Source organism: Haliotis cracherodii, unplaced genomic scaffold, assembly GCF_022045235.1.
Source record: "Haliotis cracherodii isolate W230 unplaced genomic scaffold, xgHalCrac1.p SCAF_18, whole genome shotgun sequence".
In the NCBI taxonomy this organism is placed as follows: domain Eukaryota; kingdom Metazoa; phylum Mollusca; class Gastropoda; order Lepetellida; family Haliotidae; genus Haliotis; species Haliotis cracherodii.
Window position 1 is genome coordinate 14,347,193 of NW_027266273.1, and position 13,326 is coordinate 14,360,518.

Here is a 13,326-nt window from a genome sequence, read left to right on the forward strand (position 1 = left end):
GCTTAACAATTGACACATCAATCGCTCAGGGCTTTTCTCATATAGTTTTGTATAATGGAATCAATAATTCTTGACATTTAAACATGTTTGACTTGTTACCATATGCGTTAACCGTGTTTAAAGTCATACCAGATCACTGTATTAAGACTACATTCTGCTGTACACTATTAAGACTACAATCTGCTGTACACTTTTAAGACTATATTCTGCTGTAGACGGTTAACACTACATTCTACTGTACACTATTAACACTACATTCTGTTGTACACTATTAACACTACATTCTACTGTACACGGTTAACACTACATTCTACTGTACACTATAAACACTACATTCTACTGTACACTATTAACACTACATTCTACTGTACACGGTTAACACTACATTCTACTGTACACTATTAACACTACATTCTACTGTACACTATTAACACTACATTCTACTGTACACTATTAACACTACATTCTACTGTACACGGTTAACACTACATTCTACTGTACATTATCAACACTACATTCTGATGTATACTATTAACACTACATTCTACTGTACACTATTAACACTACATTCTACTGTACACGGTTAACACTACATTCTACTGTACACTATAAACACTACATTCTACTGTACACTATTAACACTACATTCTGCTGTAGACGGTTAACACTACATTCTACTGTACACTATTAACACTACATTCTGTTGTACACTATTAACACTACATTCTACTGTACACGGTTAACACTACATTCTACTGTACACTATAAACACTACATTCTACTGTACACTATTAACACTACATTCTACTGTACACGGTTAACACTACATTCTACTGTACACTATTAACACTACATTCTACTGTACACTATTAACACTACATTCTACTGTACACGGTTAACACTACATTCTACTGTACACTATAAACACTACATTCTACTGTACACTATTAACACTACATTCTACTGTACACGGTTAACACTACATTCTACTGTACATTATCAACACTACATTCTGATGTACACTATTAACACTACATTCTACTGTACACTATTAACACTACATTCTACTGTACACGGTTAACACTACATTCTACTGTACATTATCAACACTACATTCTGATGTATACTATTAACACTACATTCTACTGTACACTATTAACACTACATTCTACTGTACACGGTTAACACTACATTCTACTGTACACTATTAACACTACATTCTACTGTACATTATTAACACTACATTCTGATGTACACTATTAACACTACATTCTACTGTACACGGTTAACACTACATTCTACTGTACACGATTAACACTACATTCTACTGTACATTATTAACACTACATTCTGATGTACACTATTAACACTACATTCTCCTGTACATTATGAACACTACATTCTACTGTACACTATTAACACTACATTCTGATGTACACTATTAACACTACATTCTACTGTACACTATTAACACTACATTCTACTGTACACGGTTAACACTACATTCTGATGTACACTATTAACACTACATTCTACTGAACACTATTAACACTACATTCTGATGTACACTATTAACACTACATTCTGATGTACACTATTAACACTACATTCTGATGTACACTATTAACACTACATTCTCCTGTACACTATTAACACTACATTCTACTGTACACGATTAACACTACATTCTGATGTACACTATTAACACTAAATTCTACTGTACACGATTAACACTACATTCTACTGTACATTATGAACACTACATTCTACTGTACACTATTAACACTACATTCTGATGTACACTATTAACACTACATTCTACTGTACACTATTAACACTACATTCTGATGTACACTATTAACACTACATTCTGATGTACACTATTAACACTACATTCTGATGTACACTATTAACACTACATTCTACTGTACACTATTAACACTACATTCTGATGTACACTATTAACAATACATTCTACTGAACACGGTTAACACTACATTCTACTGTACACGGTTAACACTATATTCTACTGCTGCATGCAACTGTACACTATTAAGTCTTATATGTAGAAAAGACGCTTTTATTTCTCCTGACATAGTTTTACGCATTTCGCTGAAAAAAAATGGTTTTTCAGTGTATATTCACAAAGAAACAGATAAACAAGAATTCAAAAACTGGCATTTGCATAAATATAGATGAGCCCTGACGTGTATTTCAAGATGGTTCAGGTGTGGTCACTGTCCGTGATTATCCATAGAGGGGAAATATTCTATATCTGGTGTACAACGTCGCCCTAACATGAATATCCTTTATATTGCCTATGTGGCGTGAAACCTTCCTATCCCCAGGCCATGTCGTAGCCTCTCGGCTCTATTGAAGTAAACCAGTCTCAGGTTTACATAGAGGGGCTTGGCTGTACGTTATTGAAGCGCAGTGTAAAGTAATAACATACTCGCCTATGTGTTTAAGCTCTGCGTGCAGGTGTTTCCAAGAGACGGGTTGGGACACAATGGCAGGTATAATTCTATCCGTTATAATACCTGTAAACACTGTCTAAATACTGTTACGAGTTGAATGTTTATTAAAAAGGATCTCTAATAACGTGTTTCCAATGGTTATAGGCTCTGAGTGAGACATGGTAACGATCAATGCTTATTTGATCCTGGGAATGTTGAAAGATCGCTATCTCGTCACCCTGTCAATACAGATTGAAGTTACATACAGATTACAAACAGTTTCGTAAAAATATGGTTCACTCGGCTAACACGTGTCACGCAGAATCAAATCGAATGCGATAGGGTTGGTGGGTTGGTGACAGGTGTGGATGGGTGTGAGGCGGTGGGTGTCGGTGGGCTATAGGGTGGGTGACAGGTGTGGATGGGTGTGAGGCGGTGGGTGACAGGTGTGGATGGGTGTGAGGCGGTGGGTGACAGGTGTGGATGGGTGTGAGGCGGTGGGTGTCGGTGGGCTATAGGGTGGGTGACAGGTGTTGATAGGTGTGAGGTGGTGGGTGACAGGTGTGGATGGGTGTGAGGCGGTGGGTGACAGGTGTTGATAGGTGTGAGGCGGTGGGCGTCAGGTGTGGATGGGTGTGAGGCGGTGGGTGTTGGTGGGCTATAGTGTGGGTGACAGGTGTGGATGGGTGTGAGGCGGTGGGTGTCGGTGGGCTATAGGGTGGGTGACAGGTGTGGATGGGTGTGAGGCGGTGGGTGACAGGTGTGGATGGGTGTGAGGCGGTGGGTGACAGGTGTGGATGGGTGTGAGGCGGTGGGTGACAGGTGTGGATGGGTGTGAGGCGGTGGGTGGCGGTGGACGATAGAGTGGGTGACAGGTGTTGATAGGTGTGAGGCGGTGGGTGACAGGTGTGGATGGGTGTGAGGTGGTGGGTGGCGGTGGGCTATAGGGTGGGTGACAGGTGTTGATGGGTGTGAGGCGGTGGGTGACAGGTGTGGATGGGTGTGAGGTGGTGGGTGGCGGTGGGCTATAGGGTGGGTGACAGGTGTGGATGGGTGTGAGGCGGTGGGTGACAGGTGTGGATGGGTGTGAGGTGGTGGGTGTCGGTGGGCTATAGGGTGGGTGACAGGTGTGGATGGGTGTGAGGCGGTGGGTGACAGGTGTGGATGGGTGTGAGGTGGTGGGTGGCGGTGGGCTATAGGGTGGGTGACAGGTGTGGATGGGTGTGAGGCGGTGGGTGACAGGTGTGGATGGGTGTGAGGTGGTGGGTGTCGGTGGGCTATAGGGTGGGTGACAGGTGTGGATGGGTGTGAGGCGGTGGGTGACAGGTGTGGATGGGTGTGAGGTGGTGGGTGGCGGTGGGCTATAGGGTGGGTGACAGGTGTTGATGGGTGTGAGGCGGTGGGTGACAGGTGTGGATGGGTGTGAGGTGGTGGGTGTCGGTGGGCTATAGGGTGGGTGACAGGTGTTGATGGGTGTGAGGCGGTGGGTGACAGGTGTGGATGGGTGTGAGGTGGTGGGTGTCGGTGGGCTATAGGGTGGGTGACAGGTGTGGATGGGTGTGAGGCGGTGGGTGACAGGTGTGGATGGGTGTGAGGCGGTGGGTGTCGGTGGGCGATAGAGTGGGTGACAGGTGTTGATAGGTGTGAGGCGGTGGGTGACAGGTGTGGATGGGTGTGAGGTGGTGGGTGTCGGTGGGCTATAGGGTGGGTAACAGGTGTGGATGGGTGTGTGGCGGTGGGTGTCAGGCGGGGATGGGTGAGGCGGTGGGTGTCGGTGGGCGATAGAGTTGATGTTGGGATTTGGTTGAGTTGACATCTATGTGTATAGGGCGTGTGGGTATTTACGCTGATTTTTAAAACATTACAACAATACAACGGCTGGGCCTATCCCCTAAAGTAAACACATCAACATTCGTGGATGATGGAGCCCTCTGAATCCGCACTAAAATCATTAAAATGTCCCAAAATTTACTCAAAAAATATCTTAATAAAATACAAAAATGGGCTTACAAATGGGGCTTCTCCCTTAACTCAGAAAAAACAACAGGAATAGTATTCAAACATGAAAAAACATGAAACTCGCCTCCCCAATCCTCCAGCTAAACAACCAAACAATCAAATTTCAAAAACAAACCAAATTCTTAGGACTTATTTTCGATGAACATCTCACCTGGGATGCTCACATCCAAAACCTAACAACTAAATGCAGTAAAGACCTAAACACCCTAAGATTCCTAACTGGCTCTAACTGGGGAGCCTCCAAAGATACCCTCCTCTCTCTCTACATATCACTAATTAGATCAAAACTAGACTACGGCTGCGCCATATACAACACCCTTAACACCTCTCTATCTAAAAAACTTGACTCAATACAATATCAGGCTCTCAACTAATTACACGCAGCCAACATGGCACCTCCTACACTTCACTTCAGGCCTTAACAGGAGAAATGCCACTAAGTCTACGCATGGAACAGCTGAGCTTAAATTTCTGGGCCGCGTCCCAATCAAACCCTCTCATCCAAAACTTAATACACCAAAACATCAGCCCCAAAAACCAAGCTCTAGCTCGTAAACACCCCTTACTTACCCCAATATCCCAAAAAATAACAAACTACCTAAATGAACACCAAATTAAAAATCTTAAACAAAACTGCAAACAATCAAATATCTTCACCCCTAAACTTAAAATACCCAAAATAGACACAACACTAGATAGCCAAATAAATAAACAAACCGACCCAAACATGGCTTAAACCACCACACTAGCATACATACACGTCATTTATACACGGACGGATCCTCAGATCCGACCTCCAAACACACAGGTTTCGGAGTCCATACCACACAACCAACTAAAGCCACACAATCCTTCCGACTCCCAAACAACCAACGGCAGAATTAATGGGCATGGCCTCAGCCCTCCATAATCAAGAATCCAAAAACCACCAAAACAAAAACCTTATACTTACCGACTCCCTAAGTGGACTGCAAGCCCTCCAAAACAAAAATACCAAAAACCGACCTAAATTAATAAATCAAATACTTAAAAGCTCCAACGACCTAACTAAGGCAGGCAAACAAATAACCTTTTTGTGGATACCCGCCCACGTAGGAATATACGGTAATGAAAACGCCGATAAAGCAGCTAAACTATCCCTCAAAATCCCAGAAAAACCCATCTCAAAATCAGAAATTAAAAGTGTAAACAAGAAAAAATCACAAAAATGGCATGACCTATATCTAAACTCAAATAGCCAAATCAAAACGTACTCAGCAAATCACTAACCAAACCAAAAATTCTCCATCCATCAAAATAAATCGACAGAGTAATCACTAAACTCCAAACAGGACACACCAACCTAAATAACCACCTAAATCTTTTTGAAAAAAACCCACACTACATGTAACTGCCCGCACTGCAAACAACTAGAAACCCCAGAACACGCACTCATCCACTGCACACACTACCATCGAACCGCATTACAAACCACCTTCAATCTAAACAAGGCTCTCACTCTCGAAGCAATACTAAACCCACAAAATAAACTAGAAAACTTCAAGGCCTTGGGCGTATTCTTAATCAAAACGGAACTATAAAACGCATCTAAAAACACAATAATCTACCAAATCAAAATCACATAAACAAACAAACATCCACCATACCCAGCTCCCTTAGTTCTCCTCCCCAACCCCATCGGCATCTATTCCAAATCTCAAAATTCCCAAATTCTACATTAGCAACCCCTAAACCCCCCTCTTGGGTTGCAAGTAAGTAAGTAAGTAAGTAAGTAAGTAAGTAAGTAAGTAAGTAAGTAAGTAAGTAAGTAAGTAAGTAAGTAACAACGGCTGGGGACACAAAGAAGGAACATCACTCAATGTATCCAAGTGGGGAACCGAACCTGGCTCTTCGGCGTGACGAGCAAACGCTTTAACCCCTAATCTACAAGACTCTATCAATATAAAATAAAGAAATATCGAAAATATTCGTGGATTTGTCAAAAAAGAGACACTGTACAGTCAGCCATGAGATATTCTATAACTGAGACATGATTAATTCTCCGATCTAATCATCCGCCCCAGACTGGGGACGCTGGGGGACATCGGTGTGTCCTGGCGTGTCAGTAATCCAATCCGTGGCCCGTCTCCTCCAGACAATTGGTACATAGGTCATTATTGATAATTACCTTCAAATGTTTTTCAAAAGAAGTATTCAATATCATGTGACCAAACGTGAGATAAGGAACTTTATGGGTGAAAATTCACATTTTGACTTCTCATTATATTTTTAAACTACATTGTCTTAGAAACACAAAAATACAATTCACAATCGTCAGTTTACATGTATTTCAGAGATACATGGCTTGAAACATTTGGACTCATTTTCTACAAAGTTCATTTTTTCGACTTATAACTGTTTACTTTATAATTGCAAATTTCGGATATAATGTCTGATTAGTTGAAAGTAGACATGTATGCTGAAATGTTTTGAAATACTTAGTTAATTCAATGTCATGTGAGACATCATTTACTTTTTCAATTATAAAAAGAGAATGGAGACTGCATTATAGGTTTTCTTTGTTTGTTTATTTAATGGAATGTGAGGCATTATTTACTTCTAATTCAAAAAAAGAACGGAGACTGTATTATAGGTTTTCTTTGTTTGTTCATTTAATGTCATGTGAGGCATTATTTACTACTAATTAAAAAAAAGAACGGAGACTGTATTATAGGTTTTCTTTGTTTGTTCATTTAATGTCATGTGATGCATTATTTACTTCTAATTAAAAAAAAGAACGGAGACTGTATTATAGGTTTTCTTTGTTTGTTCATTTAATGTCATGTGAGGCATGATTTACTTCTAATTCAAAAAAAGGACGGAGACTGTAATATAGGTTTTCTTTGTTTGTTCATTTAATGTCATGTGAGGCATTATTTACTTCTAATTCAAAAAAAGAACGGAGACTGTATTATAGGTTTTCTTTGTTTGTTCATTTAATGTCATGTGAGGCATGATTTACTACTAATTCAAAAAAAGAACGGAGACTGTATTATAGGTTTTCTTTGTTTGTTCATTTAATGTCATGTGAGGCATTATTTACTTCTAATTAAAAAAAAGAACGGAGACTGTAATATAGGTTTTCTTTGTTTGTTCATTTAATGTCATGTGAGGCATGATTTACTACTAATTAAAAAAAAGAACGGAGACTGTATTATAGGTTTTCTTTGTTTGTTTATTTAATGTCATGTGAGGCATTATTTACTTCTAATTCAAAAAAAGAACGGAGACTGTATTATAGGTTTTCTTTGTTTGTTCATTTAATGTCATGTGAGGCATGATTTACTTCTAATTAAAAAAAAGAACGGAGACTGTATTATAGGTTTTCTTTGTTTGTTCATTTAATGTCATGTGAGGCATTATTTACTTCTAATTCAAAAAAGAACGGAGACTGTAATATAGGTTTTCTTTGTTTGTTCATTTAATGTCATGTGAGGCATTATTTACTTCTAATTCAAAAAAAGAATGGAGACTGTATTATAGGTTTTCTTTGTTTGTTCATTTAATGTCATGTGAGGCATTATTTACTACTAATTAAACAAAAGAACGGAGACTGTATTATAGGTTTTCTTTGTTTGTTCATTTAATGTCATGTGAGGCATTATTTACTTCTAATTCAAAAAAAGAACGGAGACTGTAATATAGGTTTTCTTTGTTTGTTCATTTAATGTCATGTGAGGCATTATTTACTTCTAATTCAAAAAAAGAACGGAGACTGTAATATAGGTTTTCTTTGTTTGTTCATTTAATGTCATGTGATGCATTATTTACTTCTAATTCAAAAAAAGAACGGAGACTGTATTATAGGTTTTCTTTGTTTGTTCATTTAATGTCATGTGAGGCATTATTTACTACTAATTAAAAAAAAGAACGGAGACTGTAATATAGGTTTTCTTTGTTTGTTCATTTAATGTCACGTGAGGCATTATTTACTTCTAATTCAAAAAAAGAACGGAGACTGAATTCTAGGTTTTCTTTGTTTGTTCATTTAATGTCATGTGAGGCATTATTTACTTCTAATTAAAAGAAAAGAACGGAGACTATTATAGGTTTGCTTCTTATCATAAAAACGAATGGAACCATTATTAACTTTTTATCATAAAAATAGAATGGAGACTGCTCGAGTCTGTTGCCAGAGTATTACTTAAGCTGTACACGATATAGATGAATGGTGCACCGTTCTATTGGCGCATCGTGCACAGAATACAGTCATGGGTGTCGTTTATGACTATGAATCCGGTGAGTCACAGGTTTCTCATGATATTCTTACAACTATGCGGCATGTAAACATAACGTTCCCTGTGTATACAGATGCACAGTGGTGACCCACTCAGCAGACAGGATCCTAAGTTACGTATTTCACCTACAAGCCATGGGAAAGATGGTTGGATGATAATTACCAATGGGAAACTTGCCTTGTGTATGTCTCGGTGTGGTATAGATCTCGTTGTGTGTTTAATAATAAAAAAAAACAGAGAACACACCAGGATGTAGCAAGGCGGCAGTGATGGCGGGTTCGATCGTGGGAAGGAAGAAAGTGTTACAAATGGTTGAATGTCATGTTTGCGTCGTGTGTATTGATTTATGTATAAATGTTCTGTGTTGTATATAGACGTGTTAATTGCACTGAATATATAAATATTAGACTATCGTTTCAGAGAGATTAAGGATTAAGCAAATACGTTAACCCTTTCGGTAGCACTGGCGTTCAGGACAGTCCTCACACGATTAATGTTTGGATACAGTGCCTAAATAACAGATCGTATATGACATTTTGAGAAAAATAATTTAGGGATTAGTTATTTGCCATCAATACGTTTTATTGGTGAGCACAGTGAGTGAGATGGGTTTTACGCCGCTTTTAACAATGTTTCGTTTATTTCACGGCGTGTCAGTTTGAGTTTAAGGTGTGTTTGCTGTTTAACGCCGCACTCAGCAATATTCCAGCTATATGACGGCGGTCTGTAAATAATCCAGTCTGGACCAGACAATGCAGTGATTGACACCATGAGCATCGATCCACGTAATTGGGATCGATGACATGCATCAACCAAGTCAGCGGGCCTAACCACCCGATCCCGTTAGTCGCCTCTTACGACAAGCATAGTCGTCTTTTACAGGAAGCATTGGTTGCTGAAGATCTATTCTACCCCGGAATCTTCACGGGTCTCCACGCCATTGGGACCGATGACATGCATCAACCAAGTCAGCGAGCCTGACCACCCGATCCCGTTAGTCGCCTCTTACGACAAGCATAGTCGCCTTTTACAGCAAGCATGGGTTTAGACGACTGGTCTACATGTGCCCCCTGAAGATTATTAACTTATGAATCTAAGAATTTATAATCGAACCTGATCAGACAAGTCAATTGATAATACTAACAAGAGAAGTATGAGAAACTATCCTCAGCATCAGAACACGACGGCACTCAACCATGCAGTCACACACAGTATCCACCTGGTCCTCATTTTGATCTATTATCATGAGTGAGTGAGTGAGTGAGTGAGTTAGAATGGTTTTACGCCGCATTTAGCAATATTCCAGCTAAATCACGGCGTGGTACACCACAAAAGGGGTTTCATCCATGTGGTAAACCGAACCCGGGTCTTTGATGTGACGAGCGAACACTTAAACCGCTAGGCTACCCCACCGCCGTTTATAATTATGGGGTACTCGGGATCTACCCAAGCCTAGAATCTCTACGGGGTAAGATGTTAGTATGTCGTCCTGCTTCGGTGGATCTGGCTTCGAGAATCTCAGATTAGCCAAATAATGACATCATAATGACAGAAGCTGAACTATTCCCTTGCTTGTAGATTTCACCACGATGAAAACGACCAGCGTTATATTTTGATTCCGCTCTTATGTGAGGGACACGGCGTGATGTAACTGAAATGTTGTTCAAAATTCATTCAGTGTTCTTGTGACGACCCTGTCCTTCAGGTGGTGATTTTATACGTTCACATGACATCTGATAGCAGAACATCATACATTTCAAAGACACAGGTGTTATGTAGAATAACCTGCTTGCAGTTCGGACAGACGGATTATCTGTCCCTTGTGAATGAACGCTGTAAGTCCCTCGCCAAAGGCCCGGGATTAACACAATTCATTCACTCGGGAGGGATAATCCGTATATCAGCATAGCTTGTTGGTTATTTTTTTTTTCTCATGTGAAAAACACCCCACAATAGCTTCTTCTTTCGTCCGATTCGAAATACAAGTTTACAAATTTACATGACTGTCATCAAATGTGGATACTGATATGGAAAAAAAACGACTATATTTTTCTATATTATGCTTACAACATTCGAGCTGTCAAAGTAACACGACACATTGTACCTATATCCACACTTGCCAATCCAAATGTACAAATTCTATCCTACAAGTCATATTATTTTAATTTGACTAGCAGAGTTGACATGAAATGCATGGGGTTTTTTCAAAGAGAGCCTAGGCTGTTCGCTACTTAACGTCTCATTCAGCCATATTCCAGCTATATGACGACGGCCTGTAAATAATCGAGTCAGGACCAGACAATCCAGTGATTGATATGAGCAACGATCTACGCCGACAGGGTACGCTGACACACGAAGTCACCAAGACCACCGATACATTAAGTCGCCTGTTACGACCAGCAGAGGCTGTTGGGGTCCTGGAATCGCCAAGGATTACTTTGAGTCAAGGAATTCAAACATCACTGCAGCTGTCTACTAACGAACCCGTTTGAAGAATTTAAATGTAACAGTTGCCGATTAACCTGCATACACAGACCCAACGGCTGAGTTCCACAGAAGACACTAATTCAACGTCTAGAACGAATTCTACCAAGACATTGAAGAATGCTTGACTCTGATTGGTTAAGAGGAGGTTTCCTTTTTGCTACGGAAATCCCTTTTTTGAATATATCAAGCCTTTTCACACAAAAAACGAGCGCATGAATACATCGATAGCCTACATATTGATTCACATAAAAAGGCAGCCGATCGATCAGCTATAGGAATTGTAAAACGTATCGATATTTCTTCTATTACACGTTGGGTCTCTAATACAAGCTATGTCTCTAACACGCCGGGTCAACGGCTCTCGCGAAATTAATAGACGGTCTAGCGTCTAAAATAGGAAATACGGTAGTTTGATCTTATGTTTTTGGCGACGATATGATATTCTAGGCCGTAACTTTGAAGCGCTAAAGCGCTCGGTTGCAAATTTAAATAAGAGGTATCTACTCTACAGTGGGACTACATAAAATTTCAAAACACATTTAGTTTATCTATGGCCACAACATCGTGGAGTCCCACTTTAAGAAACTGATGATTGGTCACAAAGTCGCAGTATATATGAAACACGACCAAGTGTATCGAATTTGAGTACAAAAACCTAGAATCTGAAACAATGCAATCATATACTACGAGTTGTAATGATTTTTTTTTCCTTACGCACCGTTTCTAAGAGGCAAAGATGAAGGGATTCATATAACCAGTCTCCCCTACATCTTTGTGTATGACGTCTGTGCCATAGTTCATGTTGTATCGTGTATCTACTGAAGCTTGCCTTCATCAACAGCACGTCAAATTAATCTAACATACAAAATATTACTTAAGTAGTCTATTTCGAATTACTCTGAAGTAAAAGCGACAAAGTCCATTGTTTGTTGCGACTATATCATCAGCATGTGTTTAAGAGTCACTATCGAATAGTGACGACACTTGGTGTTCGCGAAATTGCCCACCTGTGTCACCCGTCACAAACACATGCAATGGCAGGGCAATTGTTCACATGAAACAGACGTTATAATAGGAAATTACATCGGACATCAGTTTTTATCACTGATGCGTCAAATTTGGACATGTCCTCCACATGACTATTATAGCCTTTTGAAAGCTTTACATCTGCCTTAGAGTTGAGCGTTTATGATATATTTACGTACGTTAGACCTTATAAGTTCATTTTGTCTTATATTTCTTTTCACTTATTTTAACAATCCCGCGGTACTTCTTTGTTTGTCAAAGGACAGTTTTCTCCCAGGGTTCTGTATGACAAAACAAAGTGCAAAATCAGTTGATCAGTTAATTCCCTTTGTTCTCACCTTAAAATTTCCGCGAGATCTCACTCTTTGTTTTGTGAGTTTCGATGTATGGGGTATAATTCCTCAGCTCAAACCACACTTGCACCCTCCCGTGATGATCGCTGCAACCGTCTACCCCGACTCCGTGAACACTTAACCTAAACCTATGCTTGTCATTGCTGTTGGTTTAGACCCAGGACTTTATGCGACTATTTGCTTGCCCCATAACTCATCTCCAGCTGATGAATAGCATCAGTTCTAAGACCATTCCCACCCTTTCATTCCAGTGACGTTGTGAAAATAACAAAAAGAGTGTATCCTTAAGGCTGAGGCGTGTTTTGGATTCTAAAAATATTCACATTGAAACAGGAAAGACGTGACGTTATTAGAATCCAATGAAAACAACGGGTATTTTTTTAAAGAAATCGTATCAGGAAGACGAGGCAGATCAGTAAAATGATACAAAATACACAAAAGAATACTGAAATATTAATAACGTTTCTGCTTGTAAATAGCTATAAATATTTGAAAACTCGATTTTTTTCACAAGATGTCTATACAAAGGTTAGGATATTCTAGGTTTATGAATGTTCAGCCAAGTTGTATTAAGTTCGACTTACGGATAAATATTCGGGAATGATATGGTTAAAGAACTTTGACACTTGTCGGTTTTTGTTTTGTTTGTTTGTTTGTTTGTTTGTTGTTTACCAGCGCACTCAGCAATATTCCAGCTATATGACGGAG

General features: G+C 39.7%; 2 protein-coding genes across 2 annotated transcripts in view; both read right to left on the reverse strand.

Moving 5' to 3' along the window:
* LOC139465798 (uncharacterized) overlaps window positions 1–12,817 on the reverse strand; it is a 40,605-nt gene extending 27,788 nt beyond the window's left edge. Inside the window, exon 1 of the mRNA XM_071247716.1 lies at window positions 12,604–12,817. The gene's annotated coding sequence lies outside the window, so the exon portion shown is untranslated. The remainder of the gene's footprint in view (window positions 1–12,603) is intronic.
* Window positions 3,115–4,272, reverse strand: LOC139466055 (uncharacterized). The gene has a single exon (XM_071248069.1). The coding sequence runs from the start codon at window positions 4,270–4,272 to the stop codon at window positions 3,115–3,117; it is 1,158 nt and encodes a 385-aa protein (XP_071104170.1).
* Window positions 12,818–13,326: the final 509 nt, after the last annotated feature.

Coding starts and splice junctions, on each gene's coding strand:
- LOC139466055 (XM_071248069.1), bottom strand. CDS start 4,272: ATGTCAACTCAACCAAATCCCAACATCAACTCTATCGCCCACCGACAC.